At 40.8% G+C, this 18,011-nt stretch overlaps 1 protein-coding gene across 6 annotated transcripts in view; it reads left to right on the top strand.

Moving 5' to 3' along the window:
- The window catches only part of map4l (microtubule associated protein 4 like), a 108,302-nt gene that overhangs the window by 55,026 nt on the left and 35,265 nt on the right, over positions 1-18,011 (top strand). Inside the window, exon 1 of one of the 6 annotated variants that reach the window (XM_051396003.1) lies at positions 12,868-14,881. The exons of the other annotated variants lie outside the window; for them this stretch is intronic. Coding sequence (XP_051251963.1) covers positions 13,300-14,881 — 1,582 coding nt within the window. The 5' untranslated portion in view covers positions 12,868-13,299. Of the gene's footprint in view, positions 1-12,867; positions 14,882-18,011 lie in introns of those variants that run through there. 6 annotated transcript variants of the gene reach the window in all.

Genomic DNA, 18,011 nt, shown 5'->3' with positions numbered 1-18,011 from the left:
GTTTCCTAATGCCACAATCATGTGACCTTCAACAACAGGTAAGACACGTTCTCTTTTTGGCACTTTGCATATTTCACTCAACTTTGTAGGACGTATTGGACACCACTGACCCCACAGTGGTGTTACTGTGACTGTGTGGTGAATCGTTATTTCATTTATTTTAACAAACATGGCAGTAGGGATGGGAATTGATTCGATTTTACTGATACCAATGCCACACAAACTGTGTAAGGCTTATATCTAACCTGTCTCAGTAGGGGAAATCAGCTTGCATTAGAAATGTATACTGGGTTCAAGGAACTGAAGGTCTACCAATGCTGGGGGCGGGATCCGGAGGCCAGCAGCATTTGTCATTTTGGAACAATTCCATGGACTCCTTTGCCGGCCTTTTAGCACATGAGAACATGGCACTACACTGTGAAAGGGTACTAGTTGGCAATCTGTAGCTGTGGAAAGAGGTATAATGTTGTAGGCCACATCAAATTAAAAAAAGAGAGAGATATCAGCAGATTTTCTTCATATTTGATATGATAGAACTGGAGGACATACTGGGTGTAGAATGTATTGGTTAGGTCACCAAGCTGATTTATATCATCAAAAGTTAAAAAATATGTCGAGTTGATTTTACACTAAATATGACAATACTGGAGGACTATCTGGATATGCATTCCAAAGTTAATGACATTTGAACAAACATTTGAATTATCTTAATGCACAGATGAATAATTGAATAGAAAGCTTTTGAATATACTGTATATATCAACTGACATTTACCAGCACTACCATTTTATCACTGCTATATTCATTTAATTAATGAAATTATGCATGAGTTGTATCATTATGTTACTGAGCTGATTTTAACGTGCCCTCCAGTATCTACCAGATGGTATTACTTGGAAAATCATTATATTTCACATTACACAAATAGTTGTTAGACTATTGTCAGTTCAGGGACATGTGAGGCAATGCATACTGGACAAATGACAAATAACTGTGAATCTTTAGAGAAACTCTGTGGCTCTTCATTCATCTCACAGCTTTCAGTCTGTGTCTTTGTGTTGGTTGAAAGGCTGCCTCTGCTGCAGGCTAGAGGATAGCACCATCCAGGCTGTCTACTTTGCTCATTCAGTCAGCACTAAGCTGTCCCTGGGTGAATATGTTGCTCTATAGCTGGTCCTCCCTTGATGCGGGACTTGACTGAGATCTGGTTGCACCAACTTCATGGGATTTGAAAAATGGAGGTTATTAAGACGTAATTTTTCAAAAACCTACCTTATCAACCAGTATCCTTCCCCTTTTTTCATTCTTAATTCAACACATCAAAATCCATTGTGCTATGAACATTTGAACATCTGTAGCAGATGAGTGGCACCACCTTTAGAAACACTTTTCATCTTGAAAGTCTTTGCCTAAGCTTGGCAGTTATACATTTACATCTACAGTAGAGTCATATCTGTTGGTTTAATAGAAATATACACACAGTAACCCCTGTACACTGATTCACACTAAACTGTTGTGTGAGATGAGGTGAAAACCAAAAGGGCGTAAGTGACATTTGGGGCAAAAATGAGTTATATATATAAAATGAAAGCTCTTGCTAAGCTCTTTGTACAGCAAAACGTGTACATGTTAATTCTAAACCAATCAACCAACCAATGTTAGTCAATTATCAAGTTAGCTGTTAAATTATGTCAAATTGTATATTCCATTTTTTTCCATTTCCATATTTCATATCCCCTACTTCAGTGGTTCCCAACCTTTTTCCTTAAGGGAAATAATTTTTTTCCTATTATTCTGTAGCTAACGACCCCTGACTTTTATTTTATTTCATATTATATTTGAAACTGTACAATGAACCCAAACAGTGAACCCAGTCACTGCAAGAACTTTGTGTAAAACAAGTCATTTTTAGTAGATTATTTCCTGTTTAGGGAAACTTTTATACCATTATCTGTGTTATGTATTGTTTTTTCATTTTTACAATCATACATACAACAATCATACAGACTTAATGGGCTTTATTTTTTCCCTGACAATTGGCCATTGTTCTATTAGACAGTTTACTTATTTAATTTACATATACATTTCTTCACAAAAAGTGAACCAAATAGCAATAAACTGGAGGAGAAATATCAAATCCTTAGTACTCAAGCCAGTAAAATTCCCATCAGTATAAACTACCTTCAAGTTGCTAAAACCCCCATATTCCCAGAAAAACACGACCTCAGTGTCCTCACTGGTAGCTGCGCCACTGCTTTACACTGTAATGCATCTGAAATAAACAAGTAATAGTTTCAAATGAACATAAAAACAAAGAACTTACAATATGGGAAACAAAGTCTTTTAATATAAACTATATAAACAGTGAGGCTGCAGGTAAAATCACATCACTGACTTGAATTTGTGAGTCAATAGTCTGACATAAGAGATACTGTTCTCAAAGTTTTGCTCCTGAATCATACATTTATCATATTTTGTCACATCTACTTGCAAGATTTGGCCCAGACAGTGCAGGTGTAGTGCTTTTGTTACTCAGTGAGACTGGGACTCTAATAGAGTTATTGAGAGCTGACTGCTTCCCTGGTTGAAGGTTAGGTAGAAATCTGCTCTGTCACTCTTTTTATTCTATCAGTGTGTGTCTTTCTTCTGCCTGTATCTGTCTATTTATAAACCTGTGTCCTGCCTTTACATCTCCATATCTTCTCTCAAATACAATATTGATGGCTGAGACTATTTCACTCTTACATAAGGCAAGGACACCCTCTTTTACCACTTGCGTGAGTGTGTGTGTGTGTGTGTGTGTGTGTGTGTGTGTGTGTGTGTGTGTGTGTGTGTGGACCTGTAAAATGGGAAAATGTACATGTAGAAGCTTGTGTGTGTGTGCGCGCGTGTGTCATCATTCAGCCACATAAACTGTGTGTGTATGTGAGAGAGACAGAGAAAGAATTCTTGCAGATAAAGCAAAGCAGTCATCACCTTTTGCCAGGCCATCTACACACACACACACACACACACACACACACACACACACAGACGCACACACACACACATGCAATGACCTGGTTTTGTCCTTGAGAGTGAGCCAGTGAGATTGAATCAAAGTGTATACTACAAATTGAGATGATCGCTGGGGAGCCATGTGTGTTGTGGTTGGCAGTCTAACACTGCAGATAGATCGTCATGTTGCAGTGTGTTGTAAAGCTCTGGGGGGAGGCTTTTCATCCCTGCTCATTGGCTCCATCAGGTGTCTGCTGGTAGGACTGCAGCTCAGAAACACCTGCAACTAGAACAGACAAATGGCACATGACTGAGCAGCATGACACAAATGTTCCCGAATCTGAAACCCAGTATTTGGCAAGGCACGTGTAATGTTGTTAATGTAAATATTAAAAATGTTTTTGTAGTTTCTTCCTGTGAGGAAAAGGTAGCTGTAGTACATAGAAAATCTCTAGTTTCTCTTGCTTTTATTAAAGGTGGGACATTACTGTTGAATGAGGCTGAAATGAATTGATGTATTTGATGTGCTGCTCCAAACAAACCTAAATGACAACAACTCTGATACTAAATTAAGTTATTATTCAAACAGAAATACCAACCATGTTCTAGTTCCAGCTGTTTTTTCTGTGTTTTTCTGTCTTCATTGTAAATTGACCATCTTTGGGTTTCCGACTGTTTGTCGTTCGTTGCCATTCTTCATCATTTTGTTGCATGTTATAGACCAAACTGAAAAAAGATATCAAGAATTATCATCACTCAATAAAATTGATCATTAGTTGCAGCCCTAATGCTGAATATTGACAACAGTATAGTAGACTAATGGAGCTAGACTGATAAAACCACAGTGATAATATCAGCTTATTGCAGATAAACTGGTGCAAGCATATGTTGGCCATTTCAGTACAACAATATCAAACTCGGTTTGAGATCATTAAGAACTGTTTTACAGCCAGCTCTAGAGAGGGAGCTGCAGAAAGTTTTTACTTTGGGTGATTTCTTCCTTTAAGGTACAATCATGACATCTGGGATATTGCAGATGTCTGACCTGCCTGATTAATACAGTAAGTCTATAGGATTATCCAGTGGTGTAAGATGGTTATGACAGGATATTATGATAGGCATTAGATACCTAGACTCACAAGCCAGTCTCAAAATGCTTTACTACAAAGAGACTGAGCACCTTCTCCCAGAGTTCTTTACTAAAACTGGGTGGAAACAATTACAGAAGTTTAAAGAAGTCATGCACTGCAGAACCAATCCAAAGTCTTTAGGACGGTGTGCTCTTAAACCCTGCTGTGCCATATAACTCTGCTCAGAACATCCATTTTCAGGGTTTTAAAAAGCTCTTCGTGTTATAAAGTGATTCAGTATTTCTCTAGTTTGTATCACTGTGGAGGAGAACGGGGCGAGAGCATTGTTTCGAGTAAAGCGTGGCCGTGAAGTAAGGGAAGCTTGTAAGCAGCCGTTCTCTCCGCTGTTCAACCAACTACTTTACATTTAGAAATCCCCAGATGATTGGAAGGTGTTGAGATCTAATAGCTACCTAGCTACCATATATCATCTAGTCACATGATCAAATAGAGGCTTGACATTGGACTAAATCAACATACATATTACCCAACAATCATCATTGTATATCTGTATATGACAAAAATAGCAAAGAAAATAAGAAATTTAATTGAATAGTTTTTTTATAGTTTATTTATAGTTTTCTGTAGTACATGTTTTTGTAGAATAAGCGTATCATTTAGTTATAGATTGCTACTCACTATTTTATCCAAAAAAAGAGAACTATGAGACGGATGAGTTTGCCTTTTTAAGTGCATATAAAGCAAATGGCACCATTTTGAGTTCTTCTTTGAACACAGGCATATCTCTGAGGTGTCAATCTGAAATGGCCTGTTCTCCATCTAATATATTGTCAGAGGGCTCTCTCCATGCCCCCCCCCATCCCACGGGCCCTAGTACAGCCGCACTGTCTGCACTGTCTATATTTACCCCCTGGGATTATCCATCAGTGGCATTCCATGCTGGGTTAATGAAGTCTCTTTTAAGGTGGACTTTTCCTCATGAGTGAGCCCAATACAAGCACTGCAAACTGCAGGCCCCCCTTCGGGACACTTCAGTGACCCGGTTAAAGGTTGACATCTGTCTCTGTCCTCTTTGTCATCTTTTACCTTCTTCATCCCATCTTTTGCACTATTCCTTTCAGGTCTGTCTGTCTACTCTACTGCATATTCGAGTCAATTTGGGCCTTTCACTCCCATCTGCTGTTGCCAGAATGCCTCAGAGTTCTTCTTCCTCCCTCTTGCTTTCCTGCCAAATCTGACTCATTGACATGTAACATAAATTGGGATGCAGAGGCAGCCAGAGAAGCTGCCAGTCTTCTTTTATTTGTTTGAGGTAATTATGCAGGTCTTCTAATTGATGTTTTCCAAATTTTTTGAGACAAGGTCAATACACTTTTTCTGATCCTTTTTCAATTCTAATTTCTCTGATTAAATACCATATTTTGGTCTTTTAAACCAATTTCAGGCCACAGACAGACAGACAGACAGACAGACAAGATTTAAGTGACAAAAACTAAGAAGTGGGCGAGCGGAGACTTTTTGAAAATTATTTTTGTTCGTCCTCCTTTTCTTGCTCCTTTCACCCCAATCTCTATCTTTATCTCTCGTCTGTCTGGTTCACTGTTTTCCTCTCTGTATTTACTTTATTTGATTCCTCTTTGCTTCTTCTTCCCTACTTCCACCCCCCCCCCTTTCCCATACTCCATCAATGCCTTCATCTGTTGCCCTCATCTCTAATCTTTATCTTTTCCCAGATTCCTCTGTCTCCCTCCCTCTTTCTTCCTCAGTCCCTCTGTCTCCCCCCCTCCATCACCCTGCTTCCACCTCTCCTTGCCTTTGCCCTTTTCCTTTTCCCCCTCCATCCCTCCCATTTGCCTCTCCCTCCATCCTCCATATCTTTGCCCTTTCTGTCTCCTCCATCCACGTCACGTCTTCCCCTCTCCTGCCCAGACTCCCTGTGTCGCTGCGGCACCGTTATAATCACTGCATTGGCGATTGGGGGGAGCTGGGGGGGTGATCGTGGGGAAGGAGGGTGGGGGGGCGTTGTCAGGGAGACATGAGAGGCGGTTGCCGTGGAAACAAAGAGACTCCGCGAGTGAAGGATGGAGGGATAGAGAAGGGGTGGACTGGGTGTGACAGTCAGTGAGGTCGAAGAGTAAAAATAGAAACGCTCTGACAAGATCCTCCTCCCTCCTTCTCTTCCTCCACTCCCCTCCCCACACCTCCATCCTTCCCTGTCTCTGCTCAGTGCCATGGGCAACCAGCTGTAGCGTCCTCTCTCTGTTTCCTCCATCTCCGGCTGATGTTCAACAATCTGTGACCTTCAGAAGCGGGACTTGCAGTGACCTCTGTGATTTCTGGCTGCGTAGAAAGCCGCAAGAGTACTCGATTTAATTTGAACCGTCAGCTGCCTCTTCTTAATATACGACTTGTTATTTTGTTCTCCTGCTTTTGAACTTTATTTGTCTTCCTTGTATCCCACAGACTGTCTCTGTGGTCTAGCTTTTTATTTGCCAAAGCTTTAGGTTTTAGAGATCTTTACAGTTTCACTTGGGGAGCCATATTTAACAACCTCAGATTTATAATCATGAAACTTTTCCAACACGATTAGCCCTAAATTTATTAAAGTCACAGCTGCCCTCACCAGCCATGTGTCATTAGCATACGAATAAAGCGAAGTAATGAAAGCTGGACCAAGGGAATCACATATGTGCTGTATATAAATACAATTTTGTAAGTCTTTTCAAAGTAAATTTTGCACAGAACCATTGCATATAATACAACAAAATAGCTGAAATATAAACAGTAATATAAGAACTACAGAGAGCAGCACAAACATTCACTAATGAAAGGAAGTGACGGAACTTGTATCAGAGAAAAATTGTCAAAAGCCAGAATTCTATCGAAAGGTTAAGGTTAGGGTTAGGGTGTGTTAGTGTGTGTGTATGTTTTAATGCAGGACTTCCCAACATTGTTTGTGGCACCTGCACCCAAGTCCATTGGTTTCTATTGAAGATCTTTAAATCTTTATTTTTTTAAAAGGCTCAGTATTTTCACAAAACAGCTGGTAACTGTAGTTTTTATCAAATGTTACTCTAACAGGAAATGCATTTTTGGGGGACTATTTTCAGTGGTGGATTAATCCACATTTGGTGCTCTAGTGCAGTGGTTCCCAACTTAAGCTTTTTAAGTATGTGTGCTTGTTAAAAAAAAAAAAAAAAAAAAAAAAGAAACAAAAAGATACAGAAAGAAAGTTGTTTAAAATGTTTGCCCTACAGGAAATAATCTGCTCAGAACTAATCCTAATCACTCGTTTTACACAAACTTCTTGCAGTTGCTGAATTCACTGTTTGGGTTTATTGGACAATTTGAAATATAATATTAAGTTTACTCAATGATAGAAAAGGAAAAGAAAAGGCTGGGAACCACTGCTCTAGTGGGATTGAGTTAAAATAAACTACAGCATGTGTTCATGGTAAAGAAGGAACATATCACCCAGTGCAACAATGTGGTTCTCTGACATGTTTTTAATAGTTTTTGAAAAACTGTGAAGTTCTATGGCAGAGAAGAAGAAGAAGATAGGAAGACAGCAGAAGGATAGAAGAAGAAGATAAACATGATACTTAGTTGTAGATACAGTCATTGTTGGTTAGTGTCCTTTCGTGTAATTTGTTGACAGTAGACCAACATGTAGAATATGGATACCCTTAGCCTCAGTTAGGGGAAACCATAAAAAGATTAGATTATGTCAGTTATAGTGGATTCTACTAGTATTTGAATGATTAGTGTTTAGAGTATACTGACCAGTGGAGAAGTGGATTATGCTGCAGCCAGGTGTGGTTTGAGGAATCTGTATAGATATTGTCATAGTTTCTTCTGCCATAAAATCTGGTCACAATTACAATCTGCTGTCACTGAGTGGCATCCAAGTTGATTTTGGACTATAATAGCCTGTCTCTATACCTCTGAATGTCTAATCAGAGACTATCAGAGCATTGTAGGTTGGGTTAAAAATGATGGCAGGTCATCTTCCTGTGCTAGAGACAGAAAAACAGTGACATAGAAATGATCACAAGCATGAGTGACATTGACACAGCTGTACAGGCTGTTAAGAGTCGGGGGATTTTTCAAACTGTGAGGCTTGCCTCCCAAGAGAAAAAGACACAGCGGAGGTGAAAGAGACAGGTGCATGCCAGCATTCTGAAACCAATGGGAAGATAGTAATTGTTGTTTTGCCCTTGCTTATCAGTTGTAACACATAGTTAATGGAGGCAATTAAGGTACCTTTAAAGCTTTAGTGCCCAATTGGCCCAATTTGCATTAAAAATTGCACTTGCACTTTCTAAGGGATTTCCTCCAATGTCCATTCCAAATAATCATCCATACATCTACTTAGAAACCAGAAGGTTCTCCTTATGACACCAGAATTTGTTTGAGAATCAGTAGGTTTTTACATTTCTTTTAGTATCAAAGTAATGCTGTCCACGTTGTCTATATTTCAATGAGTACACTGTTAAAAGGAACTGCTAAAAGCTCATTCGGCATACTTTTAATGGTGTTGCAGCTCACAGTGTGACTCACCAAATCCATAGCAACATCCCCCCAATGCAAACTTAGAGCATGATTGTCTACCAAATAGAAGTAAGACAAATAGTGTAGAAGTAAGACAGATAATGTAAAATCCATTAATTTTTCATGTTGCACTATGAATGACTGGGGCTGTGAATGTCCCATCGACATTAGGTGTCTCAAGGGGCCCACAATGACAGACTTTAAAAACACGTGTTGTATGTTGACTTGCAGGGAGTCTGCATATTCCTTAGACCGATACATCAGTCATTGGTCAGGACAAAATAAACCCTTTCCCAAAAAGACAACGGCTAAGATGACCACAATGTAAGACTAGATGATGAAATAAAAGAAAATGGCTAATTGTCTGATCTGGCTTGGACTGTCACTTTTAGTCTTTAACCTCAAGAAGAGAAACCCGCTTATAATCAAATAATTGAACAAGCAAAATGCAAACCTAAATCAAACAACTATTGGCTTGATTTTCTTGGATATTTTGAAGACAATGTAGTAAAAACTTGTACATTTCCACAGCAGTGTGAACTGGACAGAGAAATGACAGTATCAGCTAAAGGTCACTACCACAGGCTTTAAGACATGACAGTTCAACATAGACCTTATGACCATTGCCTAGATACATGTGATTTGATCCATTATCACATGAAAGTGATAACAGTTTGCAAAAGAGGGCAGAGGGGTCAGTCCTTTGTGTCCTCCACACAGTTTCAGACTTGCTCTTGTCTCTGAAATGCCAGACCCTCAGCTGTCAAACCTACAAATTTCTTTAACCAGAGAGTCCGCTTGAGAACAAGTCCGACCTCTGAGCCCGACCCAAAGTTTAACAGAAGCCTCGTCTGGATTTCTTGCATAACGCCCATCCTTTCCAAGTCTATTGAAACTAAACAACGCTCTAATGTCTTCCTCTTCCTCTCTCCCTCTGTGGTTACAGTAGACAAATTGTTTATGGAGGATTATGTAATAATACTCATTCATTTCCAGTCATGCTTGACAAGCTGCTCTTGTTATTTTGGCACAGGCCCCGGGTGTGTTGGGGGTGAAGTAGGGCTTGGTGGGTGACAGTCAGCTGTCTTGTGCAGTGGAAAACTTTAGAGTTTTTCATCAGGCATTTGTTTAAAATACTGTTTGAAAGGCAAGGTCGAGAACCTAAGCTGACAGTTGGTTCCCACATAACTGGAAATACTTACCAGCATCTATACAGGTACTAGCTGTCAGTGCTTTCTCCCTCTATTGGTCTTCTGAGAGCACTGAAGACTTTGTGTTGTATAGCCACTTCTAACATGTGAAGATACTAAGATCCCAGTCCCCAATGCTTTTGTTGGCATGTCAACCTGATAGATAGATCTTAGTAGCTGAGTAAAGGCAGAGTTTTACCACTATGGCCCTGGAATTGTTACATGTCTTCTTTATCTACTTTTGAACATGACCTTGGTCTTTGGAAAAGGTTTTTCAGTGTTTCAAGCAAACGGAAGAATGATCAGTTCCAGTACAGCGTCTGTCAGTAGAGAACACTGAATTCCAGATGGCTGCACTCCTTGAAGTCAATTTATGCTTTCTGCATCACACATGGAGTTGATGATGTGAGTGCGGCACAGCATGTCATTAGGTCACTCTGTAGAACAGCATCACTTAGCTGCCTAGAACGAGCTATAAATTCCATCTTGTATTGCTTAAGCCTACAATTTTAGGTACATGTTATGTAATACTGATAGTTAGCTCCTCCGTGGGCTCAGAGGCAGAGTGGGTCGTCCACTAATTGGAAGGTTGTTGGTTCAATCCCCGGCTCCTCCCTCCATATGTCAAAGTATCCTTGAGCAAGATATTGAACCCCAAATTGCTCCTATGTGAATGTGTATGAATGCGTTCAATTGTTCAATGGGCTGCCATCACTGTGTGAATGCGGTGAAAGAGCAAATGTGGCATGTTGTGTAAAAGCGCTTTGAGTGGTCTGAAGACTAGAAAGGCCATATATCATATACCATTTACACACTTACAATTTCTCAGTAATTAGGAAAGTCAGTGCTAGGCAAAAAATGTGGCGATAGAAGAGGCAGTGTGGAGGATGAGAGCCTTTGCCGTCGGAACAGTTTTAATCCTCCTTGCAAAGCTGTAGTACAAATCCTGAGTGGAGATGGATTTTGCACTATTCTTGAAGTGGAAACGGCTCCAGCTCTTTTTAAGATTTAAGATCAGCTTACCTGGGCGCCCGGTTAGCTCAGTCGGTAGAGCTGGCAACCCATATACGACCCATAGAGTTGCTGCAGTGGCCAGGGTTCGAATCTGACCTGCGGCCCTTTTCTTTGTGTCATCCCCTCTCTCTCTACCCCCCTATCCTCTCGATCTTCAGCTGTCTAAAGGCATGAAAAGGCCCCAAAAAATAACTTAAAAAAACAAAAACAAAAATCATCAGCTTACCATAGCTTCCTATAGTCTGATTCTATATATTAAATGAGGTGGCCTTGGAAAGCTTTGGACTTCATTAGTGGTGTTTTATAAGGGCATCATTACCATAGGGGCACAACAGGAATAGCCTTATGCCTTGACCATTATACCGCCAAACAGAGCACTCAAACCTAATTACTCTTTATACCATCACAAACCATGTAACATGTCTGGTCATGCACAGTTAGTTGAAGGCACTAATGCCCTGGTTCTCAAACTATGGTTTGAGCTGCCTTTAACCTAAAAAAAATATATAATACTGTCAAAATACTACAGAATTTCAAATGAAAATACAACCCTAACCCTAACTATGAGATTGTTGAAATCTAATTTTAAAATAAGTTTAGCTTTTTCTGTAATATTTACAGGTCCAGCTTACACCAGGTCATTCCTCTGCCCCAGCCTTAATACAAATGGTTTACAAATGGCAGCTGTGCCATAATAACCAGTTTTCATAATATACAGTTAGACTGGGTGCATTTCCTACTTTACATGTCAAAATGACCTCTATGAAAATGATACTTTCTCCACCTGATGAGCTTCAACTTGTTCCAGATGTTCTTCACTAAAATATAAAACCAAATATTATCATTTTATTTGAAACTTTTCAATGTTAATATAACAAACGAGCTTATGTATTGCTGACCCACAGTGCTGCCGCTATAAATATAGCTAACTGTAACTGCATAAATGTTTTATTTTCTAATAAGTCAATATCATTTCTTATAAAGTATTGCACGATAGCATGGCTAAAATTAGACTTTAAGAGCATTGATTAGTTCTCTATATCTTTGTCAATTATTTATGATTAACTCTTTGCACTGCAAGCCTCTGCAGCTTTTCAGCAGGCTAAGCTTTACCCCATCCTGTTTTGATGAATAAATCCCTGGTGCAGGATCCGTACCTCTAAGAGCTGACATCCTCAGCAGTCAATGCTAATGTTTTGTTTCTGTACTCCAACTCATAAAGAACTTGCCTCCTTTTTAATCTAGTATGTCTGTCCTAAGAAAACAAGATATCCAAGTTAAAGCAACTTTAAGTCAGTCGCACTCACCAGCAAAGCACAGAATTAACATTTTAAAGAAATAAAGCATGCCCTTGCTCTGCCTGTGATTGCAATGAAATATGCTTAATTCAATCAAATGAATCAATGTAATCAACTAAATCAGTTGAGTAAATTATAGTAACCGTGTAAAAGTAAAATGATTTTAGTGATGGCACAAATTAATCAAGACAAGAGCACAAGCTTCAGGGCACACAGCTTTTTCATGCACACAAAATCATCTCATGACGTCAATGTGGTAAATTATTGCCTCAAAATATACATTTTTTTCATTACTTCTGTGGCCAGTCGTGGGCTGATATTAAGACACAAAGTCCAATCAGAGCCTAGTCAGGATGATTACAGCCTTCAGTGATGTCTCACTAATCTCTCCTTGTGTCTCTCACTCTGTATCAACATGTGAACAGTTGCTGTCATATGGCAGCTGAGTAACTGTGACAGCCATTGATCTGTTTGTGTGAGTGTATGTTTGCCACTGTACATGTGTTTGTGCAATCTTATGTCTTTGTGTGTATGCGTGTGCACACTTGTCGCTAGGGGCTAGATGCTGAAATTTTGCTCCAGCGAATGAGGGAATATTCCGGGCTGTCATGTGACTTTGTGATGTCAGAGAGAGAGAGAGAGAGAAAGAGAAAACAGAGATACAGAGAGAGAGAGAGCGAAAGAGAGAGAGAGAGAGAGAGAGAGCAAGGTGCAATTTAGCCCCACAGCTGATCCGTGCAGTGCTCAGAGAGAAGCCGAGACGACCAGACACACACTCTCACTCTCACACGCACAGCCTCGCCTGTAAACACACACATGCATTTTGCATACACACATTCACTCTTCACACATCAGCTCAGTTACACACACACACAACTCAGAGGCATCACTTTAAAAAAAAGGATGCGTTGCTTCATCTACTTTCCAAGCTTGTAACACTTTGGATACTGAGGACATTTCTGCCTCCTGGACAAGAGCAACACAGCACTTACTGGAGACAGAAAAGAACAGGAGAAAACTGAAGACAGAGACAAAAAAAGAAGAAGAAGAAGTACAAAAAAGACAAAGAAGGAGTAAATAAGACAGAAGAGAAGAGACTGAGAAGAGACCAAGCCTGAAAAAGAGCAAGACAAGAGGTCCTGACAACAGAGTGAGAGAATGTCCTTTCTGTCTGGTTCGTCCTGGCAGCAGCCTGGCATTATTAGTGGTAGCAGCGGGTACGGACAACCTTCCAGTGGGCATCAACAGCAGCAGCATCAACAGCAACACAAACCTCCCAGTACCCTCTCTGGTGCCAGCATCCCTGCGGTCCTGGCCTCCTCTCCACTGTCACCCTCCAGCCCGGCCTCTGCCCGGCATAGTGACTGGCACAGCCAAGACCAGATGGCACCGGGGGGGCAGGTTGCCGCCACTGCCACACAGGGGGGGTCCAAAATAACTTTGATGGATGACGAGGTGAAATTAGGGCGAGGCAGAGCCGAGGGGACGATGTCTGGGACCTTGGCCGAGGCGCCAGGAACTCCGAGCTTCAAGATGCCAGTGCTGAAGATAGAGGATGATGAGTCAAGAGGGGGGAGGCCAAGGGAGGAACTACATAGGTTGGGAGGGGCAGGGGGGTCATTAGGGAGTGCAGGACAAAGCCCCAGCAGCCCCCTGTCTTCCCGCTCTTCCCCTTCCTCTTCATTACCCTCCCCGTCTGTTTCACCTGGGAGATCCTTTCTGAATACTGCGCAAGACCGTAAACCCACATCTGACCCTAACTTTGGACAGGATAATCTGCAACAAAACTATACAGGCAGCAGAGATGGATTTTACATCCAGGGATCTCAAGTGTCTGCCCAGGTTGGGCAGCTTGGGGAGAAAAACACACTAAGCCCTTGCTTCACTGGAAGTACTAGATCAAGTCCAGGAAATAAAGAGGATGAGAAGAAATCTGTTGCGTCCTCTACATCTGGTGGCCCACTCGTAAGTGTGGAAGATAATTCAGTAGCAGTTCTAACTGGAACTCAAACTCTCAAGCCATCTTTAGGAGAGCAACGTTTTACACAAGCTACTGGTACTGTTCCTCCTGCTTCTGACTCAACAGGCAGTAAAGCTGGTGCCACTGCAGGGCCTAGAGCAGGCCTACCTCCTGGTGTTGGGGTGAGTGAAGAAGGGGAAAGTGGGGTGGAAAGACAAAACTTAAGCCATACTGAAAAGGGAAGGACAGGGTCACCTACTACACCTAACAGAGGCGGGGTTTCACCTCATGGCCTGTCACAAGATTTAAGTCGTGTTGAGGATAGCAGAGTGGGATCGTGTGCTACCTTAAACAGAGAGACAAAAACTAACCAAAGCAGTCAACTGCCACAGCGGACTGCAGTGAGGCGGGCAATGTCTGACTGTTCACATCTGTCTGTTCCCATGGTGATGGCCGGAACGTACCCCACTGGTATGGGAGGCTCGCCAGTGATGACACCCAACTTGCCGAATTTTGCCCTGATGGGAACAGTATGCCCACCCAGAGCACCATATCCACATGTGGCTGTCCGACGCTCGCTCACGGTCACAGACGGCACAGAAGCTGCGGCTGCAATGGCAACAATGATGTCATCCCCGCTAATGACGTCATCTGTAATGCCGTCATCCCCACCTCCTAAGAGGCATCATGGGAGTTGCGAGACCAATTTTTTACTTCCTGTTCCACCTCCTGCAGTAACATCTGTTAACAGCACTCAAGATAATAAACTGAACAAAACGGGTAAGAGTTTCTCCTTGTGTCTGTTGGGATGGATTTGAGATAAGAAATATAAACAGTAAATAATCATATATACAGGCTAAAGTTTCCCTAGCTTGTTCCAGGCCTATAAATCAATTATAGATTTCTGATTCGTTCAACCATTCATATAGGTCTAGTTTTATGCAAATAGATGGCTTTTTCCGACATTTGAAGAAACATTTGACCAATCGGATCTTCGTAGGATTAAGGATAAAAAACGCCATCTTCCTTCACAGCAAGCTAAATACTTTGCTGCATTCAAGAAAAATTCTGTTACATTAAATATAGCAGAACCTTTCCAGTGAGCCAGTGCACAGTAGCATCACCCTGATACTGTTTTCCCCAAATGGAACAGGAACCTTATTTAGTATCAATGGTAAAACCTGTGTTTGCCCTACTATTTCATGTCAAAATGGCTGCTGTGAAAAAGGTCTATTGCCACAGCTGTACAAGTTATTTAAAGTCAACTCACAGAAGTAAGAACCTCTTAAATTAAAATCAACTTGAAAAAAAAAACACTAGGTTAACTGCTCAAAGCAGCTTCTACTGCAGCTTCCAACATGGATCCAACTCTTGTTACTGACTGGTTAGAGCTTGAGAAAACAAGTCAATCCCTCAAGATTTCCCTTGTCTCGCTAATACTGAATAGGAGACTACCATGCAAACATGAATCACTGCAATAATCCTGTTTACATTCTTTCGTCTACTGTGATACAGAGCTTTAATCAAGGCAAGCAGATGGTTTGCGATACATAAATGTCACATCTCCAACAGATTGGACCAATGAGGACTGTTCCTGCTTTCATACTGCTCTGCCTTCGTCTTCATTAGGGCTTGTGTAGCATGTAAATGTCATCTTCATACAGCTAAGATCATGAGTGCTTGCAGTTCTTTCTTTGTCCTTCCTGCCACTCCACTTCACCTGAGCACATGTTGCAATCCATGCCATTACAGCTCTGTTGCATTTGGCTAAGTATAGGTTGTTGGCTGTGTTAGCTGTCTGAAAAGAGGTGTATTTTAGAACATCAACAGGAGGCTGCCACACTGTTGGTTGCCACTTTGGTAAGAAGCACATGCACTGTGCTTACAACATGCTGTGACTGGGTACGGTTTGTGGCACTGAATATTCTTTTTGTGCATCCTTTTAGTGTTGATAGAAGCCACTTCCACTGCAGCTGCCTCCATCATTATCCACCTGTGGATAGCTGCCCTGTTTCTTTGTGTTTCTCTTTTGCTGCTTGCATTTATTCTGCCTGCTCTGTTATTCTAGCTTTAAATTTCACTTATACGGAGTCTTGCTACTAATATCCTATATCATGTTTTCTATCCACACTAGTTTTTCAGCGACAGTTCAGTAGGAAATCAACTGGTTGACATGTTGTGCTAATTTAGGATAGTGGTTAATCAACTTAATGAGCTGAGCTGAAAGGGTGTTACACTTGTCAATACATGGAGTGTCGGTCAGAGTAATGGAGGTATATGAGGTGAATCTCTACTATACCTTGAAGTCACAGCCACCATCTGAAGCCCTTTAAATGTAATTAGTTTATTTGATTGGGGATGCAAATCAGCACAGGTGATAGCAGCTCACACTAGGTATAAATAGGCCTTTTTAATTATATGTTTCTTGAGGTGTATTTTGCTCTCATTATGCTCAATGAACAGAAAGTGCAGCTGCAGTAAAACATGTTGCACTGTGGTGCAATCTACATAAGCAACTTACAACCAAATTTATGAATACTCTTTACAGCCCAAATTGTGCTTACAGCTGAATACAAGCATTATAATACTGTTTTATACATATTTCTGCAGTATACCCACTGACATATGCAAAATATTGGGGATCTCTTTCTGGTGTTCATTTGCTGTCACTTTTCAAGAAATCACATTTTTGAGAAAACAAGTGTAAGTAAAACCAATTATTAGTGTTAATCCTTAACACATCAGTAAATATGGCTGAAGCTCCTCCTAATAAAGCTCATTTACTGCTGCCATGTTAACCAACAACAGTAGCTTTTGTGGCTTCTCATTGGACTGAGTGAACTTTGCTGTTTCAGAGATAAGAGAGTTTTAAAGGTTCCGATTTAAACTCAATTTTGTTGAGCTATCGAGTGCTGCGTACTTGTTGATTCTGAGCAAAAAGTATACAAAAATGAGTTTAGGAAAACAAGTCTTCATTTCAATTATCTCAAAGGTCAGTGCACCTTTAATCAAAATCTCCTCCTCTAATAGGGGCTTAAATAAGTAAAATCAATGTGGGGAAAATGGTTTTGCCAGGTTTCACATGATCATTTTCTTCTTTTATTTCTGTGTCACACAGATTTTGTCACATCTTCGAATTGTATTGCATTCTTTGAAATGTCCGTTTGATGAATTCTAGGACAAATTCAGAGGACATTCTGACAAGTTGAGGTTATTGGTGATGTGAGAGAAAAAGAAAGAGGGGAAAGTGTATGCAGGAGGCTGGCAGAGGATTATGGGAGGACTAGCCTAGGGCTTAGAACTGAAAATGAATGCTGATTTAGGTTATTGACGTCTTTTATATGGCTCCATGTGACAATGTTGATGAAAGAGGAACCATCCATAAATGTATTCCTGCCTTTTCTCTCATTTTTATGTCTTCTATCCATTTATATTCAGTATAGAGTGTATGTTTCTCTGCCTATGTAATGATTTATCCATCCATCTAGCCTGTTCTGTTTTTCAGACTGCAGTCGACAGAGAAAAAAGCTGGGACATTGATTAGACATTGACTCTGACTGTACTCATTCAAATATAGAGCAGCTATTTCTAGCATCATGAATGTGTGTGTCTGCGCACACACACGGGTGTGTGTGTGTGTGTGTGTATGTGAAGAGCTTCCACTGACGTGGAATCTTACAGATTTTAAAGGCACACGCCCCCACAGACACACTGACAGTAGACAGCAACAACTTAAGGTGTTTTTTTCCATTTAGCACAGAAATAGATCACAACTGCACAACAATACACACACATGCACACAAGAAGTACACAGCTGTAAGGGAAGGGGGAGGCAAGTGTGAGTCTTGAAGCTCGAGCTAACAGGAAACTCAAACAGTGATAATACACCACCAATGCATTAGACAGATGG

The sequence above is a fragment of the Dicentrarchus labrax genome, unplaced genomic scaffold (genome assembly GCF_905237075.1).
Source record: "Dicentrarchus labrax unplaced genomic scaffold, dlabrax2021, whole genome shotgun sequence".
NCBI lineage: Eukaryota > Metazoa > Chordata > Actinopteri > Moronidae > Dicentrarchus > Dicentrarchus labrax.
This window is presented reverse-complemented; position numbering and strand designations above follow the sequence as displayed.